Source organism: Apiospora kogelbergensis (genome assembly GCF_038363985.1).
Source record: "Apiospora kogelbergensis strain CBS 113332 chromosome Unknown utg000009l_segment0_segment0, whole genome shotgun sequence".
NCBI lineage: Eukaryota > Fungi > Ascomycota > Sordariomycetes > Amphisphaeriales > Apiosporaceae > Apiospora > Apiospora kogelbergensis.
In genome coordinates this window covers 1,089,791-1,103,920 of record NW_027117426.1, presented here as the reverse complement: position 1 = coordinate 1,103,920, position 14,130 = coordinate 1,089,791, and the positions used below count along the sequence as shown (strand labels likewise).

At 52.6% G+C, this 14,130-nt stretch overlaps 2 protein-coding genes across 2 annotated transcripts; one reads left to right on the top strand and one right to left on the bottom strand.

Annotated features, from left to right (window-relative positions):
* Positions 1-613: 613 nt before the first annotated feature.
* PG998_013422 (uncharacterized protein) lies at positions 614-2,728 on the bottom strand (the record flags this gene model as incomplete). The annotated part of the gene is made up of 3 exons (XM_066880238.1): positions 614-1,166; positions 1,228-2,580; positions 2,607-2,728. 3 exons carry the CDS (start codon positions 2,726-2,728, stop codon positions 614-616), a joined length of 2,028 nt encoding a protein of 675 aa, XP_066724377.1.
* Positions 2,729-3,610: 882 nt separating this feature from the next.
* On the top strand, positions 3,611-3,853 carry PG998_013421 (uncharacterized protein; the record flags this gene model as incomplete). The annotated part of the gene is made up of 1 exon (XM_066880237.1): positions 3,611-3,853. The coding sequence occupies one exon, from the start codon at positions 3,611-3,613 to the stop codon at positions 3,851-3,853; it is 243 nt and encodes an 80-aa protein (XP_066724376.1).
* Positions 3,854-14,130: the final 10,277 nt, after the last annotated feature.

Here is a 14,130-nt window from a genome sequence, read left to right as displayed (position 1 = left end):
CCGTCGCCGATGCGTACGCACACATGCCGGTACATGGCGTTGGTTGGCAAGCATCGAATTCACCCCCATCCCCTCTTCTCCCCCTTTTATGGCAGAGACAAGATTCCAGCCTGTCGGAAGCGAATGACTTGACAGGCGTTCCTCCCCCAAAACACGACCACATCATCAATAGCTAGCGAATGGACTTGTCTTGCGTAGGCTATGCAAGGAACAAAGGGTTTGTGTGGTGTGTGAGTGTGTGAGCGTGACCACTAGCTCAAGGCATTGCGCCAAATGACCTTCGCATATTAGCCGCCACGGTTTGTGTGACGCATCCGACCCTACCGGCCCGGCGTCTGCGACACGCCCGGGACTGTTCGATGAGCGCAACGGCTAGTTGATCATGGTCAACCTACCAGAAGGCTGTGCTGTCATATTTTGTCGCATCAAAAATGCTCTATGACTTCATAAGAAGTTGAAACTGGTTTCATTGAGCGCTAATAATATATTTTATTGCTCGGTGCTCAAGTGCTAATTCTGCAAGGCGTATAGCAGATGCCTTGGTAGGTACCTGGGTCAGCCCCTTTTCCACGGGCAGGGGGCGAGGCCTTCCATCCATCCCACTATCGTGAAATCAATCCTTCTTCTTCGCCGCGCCGCCCCCTACGCGCTGATACTTGCGCTTGTCCTTGCGGCTCATCATGCTCTTGTCCCGGGTGCCCTTGCCGCCCTCCCAGAAGCCCCTGCCCTTCTTGCCGATGACGCTGCGGCCGCAGAACCCGCACGCCTCGACGGCGTAGTTCTGCTCGCGGCTGCACCAGCCGCAGATCATGCGGTTCGCCCACTCGTTGAGGTGGTCCTCGGCCTCATCGTGGCACTTGTCGCACGAGTGCACTTTGCTGCAGCACGAAAACCGGAACCAGCGGAACGAACGCTTGTAATGGGCACATGATCCGTTGTTGGGGAGCGGGTCGCCGATGTGGAGGCCCAGCTTCTCCTGTCGCCGCTTCGGGCCCGTCGTCGGCGGCAGCGCGGCGCCGTGGCTTATGGCCAAGAACTTAACCTCCGGTATCTTGAACTGGAATTTGCAGTGACACTCGCGGCAGACGTTGGTCGTGACGTCGCCACGGACCGACACCAGCCCAGGGCTCGCAGTAGAGCACCTTCCACATGTGGGAACCATTGTGCTATGGATGTATCAGTAAAACCAAACGAAGATTATTCTTTCGCAAAGGGGCTAATGCTTACCTGGGCAACATGTCCGCAACAGTGCAGCCGGATACATCGATGAAACCAGCACGAGTAGAGTTCTGATGCACCATCTCTTGACGGAATGTTGCTGTGAACGGTGTGGCACATTTCTTGCAGCTGCTCGCCTTTTCGGTGTCTGGATGCAAGCCGGTAATCTCGTTGATGGTCCGACACCGCTCACATTTGACGTTGATGCTCAAGATTGACACTTGCAGCAGCTCAATGCTGTGCAGCTCGATGGATGGAAACGAGATGGAGGTGCCACGTTCCTGCGGCCGTGAGTCCGTTTGCTTCTTCTCGCCTGCCGAGGGGACAATCACCACGCCACCATCAGATCCACCCTCTTCTGAATCCCACGACTCCATGTCGTCGGAATCGGATTCATCTGATTCGCCAACCATGACCCATTCTGGGGGTCGCGGTATATGTTGAATATGACTTCGATCATCTTCGGCATTCTGGCCTAGCACTGCTTTCTCTTTCCCTTTATCCATCGGGGTTTCCTCGACCGTTGTCTTGCTGGGTGCAGGAGGCTTGGCCGCCTTAGCCAGGATATGCATGTTCTGTGCAAGATAGTTCAAATGCGACATGAGTGACATTTGGCTTTGCTGGGCAGCTCTGGTAGCAAATGCTTCCTCTAATACCTCGGCGTCGTGAGATTCCACATCGTTGAGCAATATTCTGAGTTTTTGGAGAGGGTATAGTAAGGGGATAATCATCTGAACGGACTGAACTGCCCGGAGCCCTGTGGGCAGGTCGCTTCGGCGTTTCGGCTCGAGGCCCAACGTGTAAATAACACCGTCGGCTGACTTATGAAACAATGTCGAACGGCCCATGCGGGCGTCGAGTTGTCTGGTCTCCTGCGCGCGCCTGGCTCTGGCTTGGGCGATCTGGTCTTTCGTAAATGATTCCTCTGGAACGTATGGCTTGAAAGGTGCTGCCGAGGGCTCTTTAGTTGGGGCTGGGCCAGGCGCGATGGTTGATGGTGCTTCCGGGTATTCCATATGCCTTGTGTCTTTGAACGAGACCAACTTCACAGTATCGGTCTGCTTTTCTGAGAGGAAAGCCTCGAGTTCTTTGTCGAGGGTATTCGTGAGCGCCAAAAGGGTGGTACCAGGCTTCTTCTCGTCAACCAATTTGTCCCATCCTCTCTCGATGTTGACACTGAAGCCCCGGGGTATGTCCTTATTCCGCACGCGCAGGGCCGGGTTTTCATCCGGATATGAAGCGGGGATCTGCAGTTCACACTCCAGATAGTCCAACTCAAAAGGGAAGTCCGGGTCCGATGGTTTCAGTTGGAATTGCACATTGGTAGTGCCATTCTGGAGATTCGTTATCCGTGGCGAGAATCTTTTTTCAGTTGCTCAATCTGGTACTTCCGGGGGTCCTGAGTTTGAGATTGCGGGATAGGTTTCGGCACCACACGTTCTGCGCGCGGTTGCGAGACGGCTTGCTGGCCGTCGACAGCCCCTTCCGGGAGATTATTGGAAGAGATCATAGCAGAAGCGAGATGGGAACGCAGGCGAACAGCTTCGAATCCAGTAGAATACAATGGAAGCGTACAGCTAGCTGGTTTAGCTTGTATTTGCAGTGTGCCTCCGAGGAGATATTGCTAGAGGGCCGAAGGCGTTGCTCCAGGTATCAATATGCCGAGTGTTGTGGAAAATCAGATGGGTGGTAACAGGCGCAATCTCAATATACTTATGCAAGGGTTCCAGCAATCCAACAGTTGATAAAGTGAGTCAGTCACTAATGGGTGAAGTGAAGATTGTTCATGGACGGGTGGTTTCTTCCCAAGCTGACGTTGTTGGCCACCACTTGGGTTCGGAGGGTCTGTGCTTGGCCTACGGTGAGGCTCGGTGTGGGCTTTCCGGCCGTAGGGCTGGGGCCCGGCCTGGATGATTCATTCTGGATCATTCCAATTCATAGCTGGTTCATCCAGGCTTGATGCACTGATTACTTATCCAGATCCCGTCAACAGCCCGACCCCCACAACTTTACCTCGGTATGTATCTTTCGGCATAGCACGTTTTGTCAAGGCGAGTGCAGCAGGGCCGGCAACATGTGCCTTCGCTTCACCTTACTGCGTTGACTATTGGTTTTGTACAACAATGTGATGGGCAGCCACGCCCGACGACGGTGAGGAACGCAGACGACAGGCTCTGCATGCTAACTGCCGGCGGGGGTTGCGAGTTGACGACGGCATGTCCGCCCGATGATTTGACGCCTCACGCGCACCAATCTCGGGACCGGACATCCGTTCAGTGACAGGCCAGCGACAGGTGAGAAGCAAGAACATTGGGCATACACAAAACCCCACCCACCAGCTTCCATGGCTTGCATGCATCTCCCATCACACAACAAACGATGGTGCCCGTCGATGCGCAACATCGCTGCGCAAGCAAAGACGCTCGAAACCGTCGCCATGTCAAAGGTGCTACGGTGGTTTGCAAGCAGGCCAACGAAGAAGGGCCCATCGACTACCGGCCTCGTTGCCGTTCACGCGACATCTCGTGCCTTCTGGAGTCATCGTCGTGGCGGCCGCTACTCTGGATTCAGCGCTGCGTTACGAATGCGCCAAACGAAACAGGGTCGATTCGCCATCGCTTTATTTTTCGGTTAATCGAGATATTGACAGTTGAAGCGTGGGGATTACTTATTTCGATCATGTCTGATCAAATCAAATCATGATTTGATCTTTTACATCGCTTAATCCTGAATGCCATTTGTCGCCTTCACCGGTGCCACCCTCAAGATAAAAGGTGTGGTCGATAGCATTCCTGGCGACTTTATTGCATGGCAGAAGTCTGCCAACTCATCGTTGGCTTTTCAGATGACCTTGGTTTTTATGCAAGTCAAGTCAGGCCCCCAGCTGCCTCGAGGGCGGTGAACTTGACTTACATAACGCCAGCGGGCGGGGATGGAAGCCGACGCCTAAACTGGACAGGAATACATGCATGATCTGCCTACTTACCGTTTCCCTTTCCTGTACACGGGGTAAAAGGTGGGGGAATAGACGGGACGGCCTTCACCCCCAGCCTTTACCCCCAAGCCCACTGAGTTGTCCATGTCTCACAGGCACATGTGATGGGCGAAATTTCCTGTTCGAACCCAAGTAACAGGTAAAAGTAGCTCAATTACGTATCGCGCCCTCTACGCAGTTGCGTGTAGATAAATAGAGGGTAGATAAAATAACAACCTTGCTCAGGCGAGCAACCGTTTGAGCCGGGTGACGCAGACCCTGGCGATCTGGTTCACCACCTCTAACAAGCTTCAGAGTGAGTCAACTGAGCCTTTCTTCACCATGCGGTCTGTTTGTTGGCATCCTGCCGTTGGTGATGCTGAGCTGGCGGCCGGAACGTGAGCCTGTTGCAGCATCATGGTGAGGCTGTTGGGTTGCTGTGTTCAGGTCAGAATTCCAGCCCGTCGGTTTGTGTTTTGTCTCTGGCTGCCTGTACCCCAACATGGCCAAATACTTGCAGCTACTGGCATATTTTCAGGGAACGATTAAATAATATTAACATTAATCCTTAATATTTTTTACACCTGGAAATATATATCTACGATAAACTGGATTATATTCATTATCATTTTTCGATATAGCATCATCTGCGGGCCCCCACACGCATCTCGCCAACGTACCACGGACAGTACGATACAACATGCATTGTTTGCTATCCGCATTCCCTATGCTATTTCCAATGCACGATGCTCACTTAGAATGAGTCATGAATCCTAGAATAGTGCTGCTGCCCATGAAAAGGCCTGGGCGCCATTCCATTCGAACCATGCTCTCGCCGGCCTCGTTGCGCCGGGGCTTTCGGGTGGCGTGCTGGGAGGGCTGCGCCGTGGCTCCCAAGCGATCAATATATATTAGCTATTATTGTAAAACAATGTACCAATCTCTCATAGGATCTCCATCGGGGCACACTTCCAGGACCCGGGAGTGTACATGAAAAGAACGGCCAAGACTTGAGAAGATGGTGCCCTCCAAATCTGTCTCCCTATCTAACTACCAAGCCACCCTGCTTTTCTTGATTCTTACTAGTGGCGGCCCTATACTGCAGCACTCGCCCCCCTTGCCTCCTTTCAGGTCTCGTTCGGGGTCGCTGTATGCAGGTCTCAGCAGAACAGACGGTCAGCCAAGCGAGGTCTTACTTTGCACATGGTCTGCCAGACTGACATTAATGACGACAAAAAGTCAGCCTCCTGGCTCTTAGCATCTCGCCTAGCAAACAAGCCTTGCCTGTTTCTCATATCATCCACCAGGGATCAGCCTTGTGCGTGGGGGAGATTCTCGATGCATCGCAGAAATAACGATCCATTTATTATTCCAGGCTGGTGTCTCATTACATAAGGTTGAGGCCCAGGTCACGGGTTTCTTGTAACGACTACACGTCTCCGGTATCATGATCGTTTTCTGTCTTGCTGTATGGTCTGATCAGGCTATGTGTTGAAAGGCATACGCTCTATGTAATTGATTGTCGATCGAGATATTCAATTCACTGATCGAAATACTGTCTATACCACGAAACTTTGAAAAATAGAGGCCTGCTGACAACTATCCCCATTCGCCATCTTTGGGCCTCGGATGTGTCAGTCAGCTGCCAGTTACTGTTGGGCCAAAGTGATAGGATGCATATGGCGACCTTCCCTGCCATGGAACAATGTATACACTAGTAGAAGTTTGACAGTATCGGCTTTTCTGAAATGCTCTGATGAAAACATGAGTGCTCAACCTTTTTAGGACATACATACCACTTGAGTGTGCCGTACGTGAAACCGAGCCGATGGGTCGTTCTGGTTGGGGGGGGAACCTGACAACGTCCTCTTCGAATCCCACCCACGGCGAGTCTCTATCAGTTCCAATATCCACGCACTAGACTATCTCAGTAATTGGCAAAATATCTATGAATCTACTATGCTATTCACTTCCAGAATGGTGTAATGATGGCCTGGCCTGGCCTGGTGCACCATCGGATGACATGACAAGGCAACATCATCTTAATGACACACCTAATAATTGACAATTATGATGCTCTTTTTCTCTACTTAGATGCTGTAGTATGTTCAAAAACGAGAGTGGGATGTAACACAAATTCCTTAATATGTAGTAGGATCTAAGAGCAGTTTGCTTAAGGACACTCGTGGTAACATAAAACAGCCATCCATGGTACTGATCCAGGGACAATATATAAGAAATATATCTTGATTACTTGGGTCCATATCTATGACCGAACGGATAAGAGGTGTGAAGCAGTAAAATCGCTTCGCAGTAACGTAGGAAAGTCGACATTGAGCTCGATACGGTGATGGGCGCCGACTCGTGACGAACAAAGGTAGCCGAATGTGATTTGACTCCGAGTCGATCAGTGCCATTCGAATTAAGCCGTGGCATAGCTGGATTCTGTTGATGACGTTTTTATAACTTCGAACCAAATCAGCGCCGACGACACCTGGCATTCGTATCCAGGAACCCAAATATAACCTCCGAGCTTGAGCTTGAGCCTGAGGCCTGCCATCACAACAGAGCATCATATCTTGCAAGACAGACACCAGAGCGAGCCGTCGGGTACGGGAACTGAAGCGTATATATGCCTGTGATCATGCTGCCGCCAAATATGTTTATTTCGTTGAGTAGTTACGCGCCGAAACCGTATCGTCCTCTACTGACAACATCAGAAGTCACCATTGATTACACCCGCGCCCTTCAGCACTGCAAACAGGAGTCGTTTTGGGCAACTTATTCGCCATACCAAGTATCACGTTTCAACCCACTGGTTGTGAACTGGTTCACGCCACCAGCCATCACCTTCCCCTGAGTCTTGCCTGACTGTGAGCAGAATTCATCCCGCCGGAGCCAATGGTACGAATGCGGCTGTCACCAAAGGGCCACGCGAAATCGTTCAAACTACACTTGCAGCTGCCCCAGTCTATCCACGCTATCCACGATACCCCCCAAACTCAACAGGTCAGGGCTAGGGTATGAGCTGGCGTACGTTTGCCCATGACAAGAGGCGACTCAGGACATAGCTCCAACGGCGAGCATAATGGTTGCGGACCGTCCGCTCTAGGGAGCCAAGGAGATAAAAGCTTGCGGGGCTCGTGTGTATACGATGCCATCAAAATGGCCACGTCACCGCGGGCAAGAAGAAACCCCTCTCTGTTCTAGACTGCCATGTCTTGATAGTCTCACCTCAATTGGGTGACCTTGCTTCTGCAGGTCCTTCCGGCTAGAACGAAAGTGACATCAGTGCGACATACGACAGGATGCCCGTAGCTTGCCAACGCTCTTCAAAAGCTAAGCATGCAACATCGCCCATTCAACACCTATGAAAGGAGGGGGTATACACGCACCAAGTCTCAGGGGTTGTCTGGAAGCACGTCTGGACCCCCATGCGTAGCCCGCACTCCATTGCGCCACATCCCGGCGGAGGCAGGTCGTCATTGCGGTCACGGCTACGGCTACGATTCCGGCGTTCTAACCGATCTTTTTCCTACCCAGGGGTGCCGCCCGGCATGGCATGCGGCATTTTCTAGCCACACTGTATGTTTCTTTACGATATATTGACAGGTCGTTAATAAGCAAACAGGAGGAGAAAGTCGCTCACTCATTCAATGCCCTCCGCTGCCATATATGTATCTATGGATGACCAAATGCCGAGCGCGAGCGATGTAGTTCTGGGTTGGCATAGGATGATAGGTCACTTCGCAACACAGGCTGTATGCCGATAGTGGAGCTGGAGAAAGGGATGATCACCGCGACAAGGACTAGGTAAACACGCATGATGAGCAGCAGTCCCCGGGCCACGGTCCGCCGCAAAAGAGCTATATAGAACCCGTCTTATAGTTTGTGTGCCGCCGCCCCTTGCCCGTAGCTGCCTGTCACGGATCACGGTGACAAATAGAGTGAGCGCCACCCCCAATGTCACGCAAAGGGGGTGTTCTATTTTTCCTTCTAGAAAGGCGGTGTGCGGTGGGTGGCGGCCAGGGAGTGCCGAAGTGACATGGGTGGCAGGCAGGGCAGGATGTGCGGTGGGATGCCCCTTCCGGTCTCCGTGTTGCCTATTTATGAGAGCCTCCCGTGTCTGGAACACGGCTTCCCCGAGCAAAGACGGATGAGGAGGCTGGCGCCGCTCTCTTTCTTGCTTCGCCGGCAGCAGCAGCACATCGAGAGTTTCTGCCAGACGAGCTGGGAGCCGAACGCGGAATAGTTCATGGAACATCAGATAACCCACGGACATAGGGAGCGTTTGATGCTGCTGAATGCAGTTGCATTCTGCGTGAACTGTTGTTTAGGAGCCCACCTTGTGAGGAGGGGGAGGCAGGCCCCTCCGAAAAAACACACCTTCTCCATATGCATCCCTGTAGTTCTAAACGGATAAACCGCCGGCGAGAGTGGGAAAGGGGGAGAACAGAGTGAGGGATGAAAGAACGTTTCCTTCGGGGGCGTGTGTGTGCTCGTGCTCAACCCCCTCAGCCCCTCGTCTGCCAGCCAGTTCAAGTTCTATCCGCAAGTGCTCCCACAGAGGCTGCGACGGTGACCATGCGTAGGATGACGGACATGATACGCGTAACCCGGAAAATTTACCCGCTTGTTTGACGTCCCTCCTGCCCGACCGTCTGTCTGCGTTAGCACAACCACTGGCGCTTGGACAGCGTGTTCCTGTATCCTCTCTCATACATATCAACACCGCAGGTTCGTCAAAGTCGGTGAGATGCGCGCAAACCGGAAGCATGCAAGCAGGCCGACAACCTTTGCGTGTGTTCATATGTGTGCTGCGGTAGTCATAACCCAGGGTGATGCGCCACCGCCTCATGCAGGTCAAAAGTAGCAGCAGCAGTAGGATGCCTCTCCGTCCTATTGCTTGGCAGCCATCAACCACTAGACGAAGAAGCTGGAGTTCCTCGACGGAAGAAGCTTAGAAGGCTGTATCAATAATCATGCGGGCAGGGATTAGACGCCCTGTGTTGCGTGGGTGGATAAAAGAGCGCCCGAGCGTACTAATACTTCATGGGTTGCGAATCGATGTGGGTGCTGCTGCCATTCCTCACCACCGATGCTGGATGTCTATAGTCAGTAGATGGAAAATGATGTTACGACAAAAGGCTTGAGTAGTTGCCATGACGACAAAGTTCATGGCCGTGTAACCTTGGTCGTCAATTCGCTTGCTGTGCCGCGCCCGACGCTGTGGTAGAGCGCGTCAAATTGACCGTGGAAGCGCGTTGCAGTTGTGTGCGCATGGTTGTATGCGTGAACAACTGTGACAAGGGTGCCAATGCTCGACAAGGGCGGCAGTACAGGGGTTGGGGACGATGGTGGACACACGGATGATCACCCGAGAGCCGCAGAGTCGCGTCCACGAATAGGTTGTCCTGGTTTGACGGAGGATCAGAGAATACCGCTGCAAGCCAAGAGTCCAACGAAAACCACGGTATACCGTCTCTTTCTCCCACTGGTTCACTCATAGGAGGGTGATAGGCGTAGTCCAAAGCAATAGATTTCTCTAGTTGCACGCAGGCGCAGAGGGGCCGAGGGGCGGTCAATGTGATACTTACTCGCGTTGGACTGATGGCTCCAGTCTACGCCTCCGTACTTGGAGAGGAAACTAGGTAGTCTCCCATGATAACGTAGACATGTATGTTGTAGCATGAATAGAACCGCCCGTATAGTTTTGGCGCTGCAGCCGTCGTGGTGAGGAGTGCACGAGACCATGGGGTTTCTACTCTAGACTGTTCCCAGGGCCCGAGCGACATCTACTTCAGATCCCGCTCATGTTAACGTCAGTTGACTTGTGGGAAACATAGCCATCCGATCTGCCTGCAATACCCGGTAGGGATGCTAATCTCTAACCCGGCCATGGGGGCAGGACCAGGACAAGGTCGGCGCCAGTACAATGGAAAGCGTCCTAATTCGACATCACTTGATGCTAGACCGTACTGGCTTGACGTGACGTGGGCTGGTATCGCCAGACGGCCCCTTCGACCTAGCTATTTGGCGAAGGGGCCAAGATTCCCCAGGTACAAGCATCGACATGAGTCCAATCTAAGACGCATCATCAAATCGGCATGTGACCAGTAAAAGAAATATCTTCAACACCCCTCATGCAACGTATTGTACCTAACCCACTTGTCGAACCCCAGGTGTCGCGCGTTATCATCAAGCTTCCTCATTTTGCCCGTGGATCACTCCTGCATGACGAGGATGCGTGAAGAGTGCACAAAGAAAGCTCAACTGGGCTGGTAAACACGCGAATATTGTGAGGCTGGTAGAAATCATGCCATAATCCCGCATGTCGACCTCTGATGTTGTTTATCCACTGGCACCCGCACAGTACACGGGCCTTTGCGATTGGGCCACGCCAGCATCGACAAAAGTCCTCTTACCAATGGGTGAACGCCTATTTTGGTCGTAAATGCGACGGGCTTGCAAGGCCAGCGAAGCTCTACTTCGCACCAGTCAAGGCCTGTCTCACTGCGGCGCTGAAACAAGCAAAGTCGCTGGAATAGGCTGTGAACGGGCTTCCCGACAGTTGGAAGGGTTGACAGCTACTTCTTCAACCCACTAGCCAGGTAGGCAGGCAGTGCGCTGGTCCCGCCAGTCCATCCGTCCGTCAGATCTCCTTCGGTTCCGTCAATCTACTCCCCACATGTAGCGACGAACACTAGGTTAATGTGTTTGATGCGCAATGAGCCTCACCGAGCTCGGTAAGAACAAGCCTAGCCTAAGACAGGGCAGGGGACGACTTGCAACAGAAGCGCAGGGGTGGCCAGTTGTATGAGAATAGCGCAAGAAGTTGACAGGTGAAGTCGCTGCTTCTGGCTTCGTTCTTGGTAGCTGGTAGATGACATGACGTCTTTGGGCGAGAAGCTAACTTTAACAAATGATATGTCTCCGTCGGCAAAGCGCCCGGAGTGTGTGACCGGAAATGATTCCTAGCAGATTCGGACTCGATAGTCCGTAGTCCTCCTGATACCAGGCCTTCAGCCCAGACTGGTCAAGCTTGAAGCGGAAGGCTTCCAGAAGCTGACAACGGTGTGATGATCACAACATTGCTCGAGCGGTAGGCATGCTGCAATCGGTATGGCATGATCAGCGTAGAAAATAGTGTAGGTAGTCGGGTGGGCCAGGCATGCGCTACTGGCTTTCAAAGGTGATTCTAGTGGCTTCAGGGAAGGTTGGAAGGGATGAGCACCACTTATTTGGCCCTGCGAGCGGGCATGGCACTACCAGAGCTGTTTGATAGCCTCTCTTCTTTTGCTCAGCTGTGTGGTTGAGTGATGTTTCTCCGGGTCAGAGTGGTACTCATTGTGTTTATGCCTATTCTTTGAGCGGTCGCCGGCGAAACGCGAACGCAAGATAGCCGAACGCGTGCATGCCAGGGCAAGCATGAGGCTGTTAGGCCAACGGGACGTTACACTCAGGATAAAAAGGCCTTGTACGTCGGCAAGGGCCAGCTCGCGTCCCATCCCATACATACTGTGTTGTGTGGTGGGTGCTGGGATAGACGAGGCGCGGGTCCGGATCCGGGCAACTCGCCCAAGCAAACCCTGGCGTCATGGTCGCAAGTTGTCCCCAGTAAGGAGCTGCCAAATGGCACGGACAATGGTCAGAAGAGTGGTTGCGTTTGAGGCAGAATCAGGCCCATGCCAAATATAGTAGGACAGTGGAGTGGTTCGAGAAGTGTTCTAGGGCCAAAGTCAAGGCGTCTCCGAGATTGACGAGATGAATTGATATCATAAGCTCATGGGCATGAAAGGAGAAATGAAGGGGGTTCCCTAAACATGAGAGGGGCGGGCCACAGCGGGAGATGGAGCTTGGCGCGTGGGCGAGGCACAAGGCACCCAGTAAGGCACCTCCTTCCACGGGCCATGGGTTGACCAACTTCATGCTGTCTGTCAATCCCCAAGTTTCTCCCTACTCCCTACCCGTATTCAGCGTCGGGGATCCTTAGCACGCTGGTGAAGCCACTTATCAGGTTGCTAGTCCGGCGGCCGTGCCGTGATACACGCGATTGATCAAGATGAAGCGTTGGCGACCCCTTCCACTCCAAGCAAAGTCAAGCAGCAGTACTCACTTACTGTACGCGGCCGCTCTCTGGCTTGGGTGCGTTGTGGATAATAATGACAATAACCACCAAAGGCAGTAGCAGCGAAGGCGCAGCCAAACTATTTGTCTCGTGCCCCTTGGCATGCACCGGGGGCCTGTTCCCGCAGCTCCCACACCTTCCCTCACCCCCTTGCCTGCTTCTCGAACCATTCTGGAAGCCTACCCTATCGCGTTAGGCCCAATTTCGTGCCTGTTTGAGATTCATGCGACGAACGGCGCATTGACGAGCAATCGATGTCATTCTGCACAACCGAAAACAACGTCAGCCCTCACTGGTCGGCTCTCTCTCGCCAACATTAGAGTCAAAAGAAAGCACAACCTTTAATTTGGTCAAATTGCACTACTGTCACTGCCACTCCTTCCTTTGCTCTGCTCGTCAAAGGCCCGCCTCCCACAGCAGCATACAGTCTGATTCAATCAACCAAGCAGCCCAGCCCACCGCTCACTCAGTCTGGTTCGCTAGGGACTCGTATTCTTTCAGGAGACGACCGTAACAAATGGGTCTGGAAACAGTCCCGCCGTTTCCGCCTCGAGAATATCCTTGATAAAAGTGTGTCATCATGGCAGCAGGGCTCTTCAATGGTAACTAGGCCATTTGAATGCTTGTCGGGTGCTAGCGTAGATCGCTCATTTGCTACATCTCGGATGGGCTCTCCAGAGCCCAAGAACAGCCAAAAGGGGCGGCAGTTGTACAGTTACGTGACTTGAATTACTGCACGCACGCCCGCCTATGCAACATGAAGAAGCATTGGGCCGGTTACTAAATTGGCGAGCAAATAAACAGAACACGACCTCAGCCCTGCGCTGCGGTTGACACGAGAGATGATTTAGCGAATGAACAAATTGAATGGACGGTTTCATGTCATAACCGCTTCAGCCACATGAGCGATGGCCAGTAGCCAAGGAATACCTCTTTTCTTTTTCTTTCTTCTTTCACCATGACCAGTAACATGTCAACTCTTGACACTTCAATTTCGAATGTGTAATATCGTGGAGTTTGAGAAATGGAGCAGCAGGAAAAGGTTCTGCTCGCACCATGCATTCATTGGTGTTCGTGGCATCCGGAACCTCTGCTGGACCATCCGGGTTTAGGTTTGCACATATTATACGGCGGTTATTAGGAAGTATAATCGGCATAAAGAACCGGGCCACTTTAATCAGGTTGCTCGCAAACGCTACAATGGCCGTTTCTGGGAACCCAGGTACTGCCCAGGAGGAGGAAAACTGATAGTAGCTCCTGGGTTTGGGCGGTAATCTCCCGAGGCCCACGGCATCGTCACCCATACGGTCGTCGATCTCGAAGAACACCTTCCCTCCGTTGCTGCAAACGTGTCGATTGTGGCGCAATATTAACATGCTTGCTCGCAGTTACCATGCAGCTTTTCCGTATGTAGAGGCCGCCTGTAGAGTTGCATATTCCACCGCAATTAAGCTCACTGGACGTTCGCTCGCGCCGGTCTCTATTGAACTTTGACCCCGAGCCTATAGACTGAGGTCAGATTAGATTTATTAGCAGGCGCGGAGCAGATGGAAGTCAAGAAGCACCGTCGTGTCGGGCAAGAAAGCTGTGACCAACGGCAGTCTACTCTGGCTTGGGGAGGTGGGGGCAGATCTTCTTCTTACAGCCCAATATCACCGAAACCCCTGAAAATAATTCTAAGCATAGTCTAGGGGGCCACGATTGTTAGGCCTCCCTTGGCGGTGGCGGCAGCACTTGGATACATGATACTTGGTGTGCACGACGATGATGGCCCCCAGGGTAGGGTACATTTTTAAGGCCAACAGGGGAT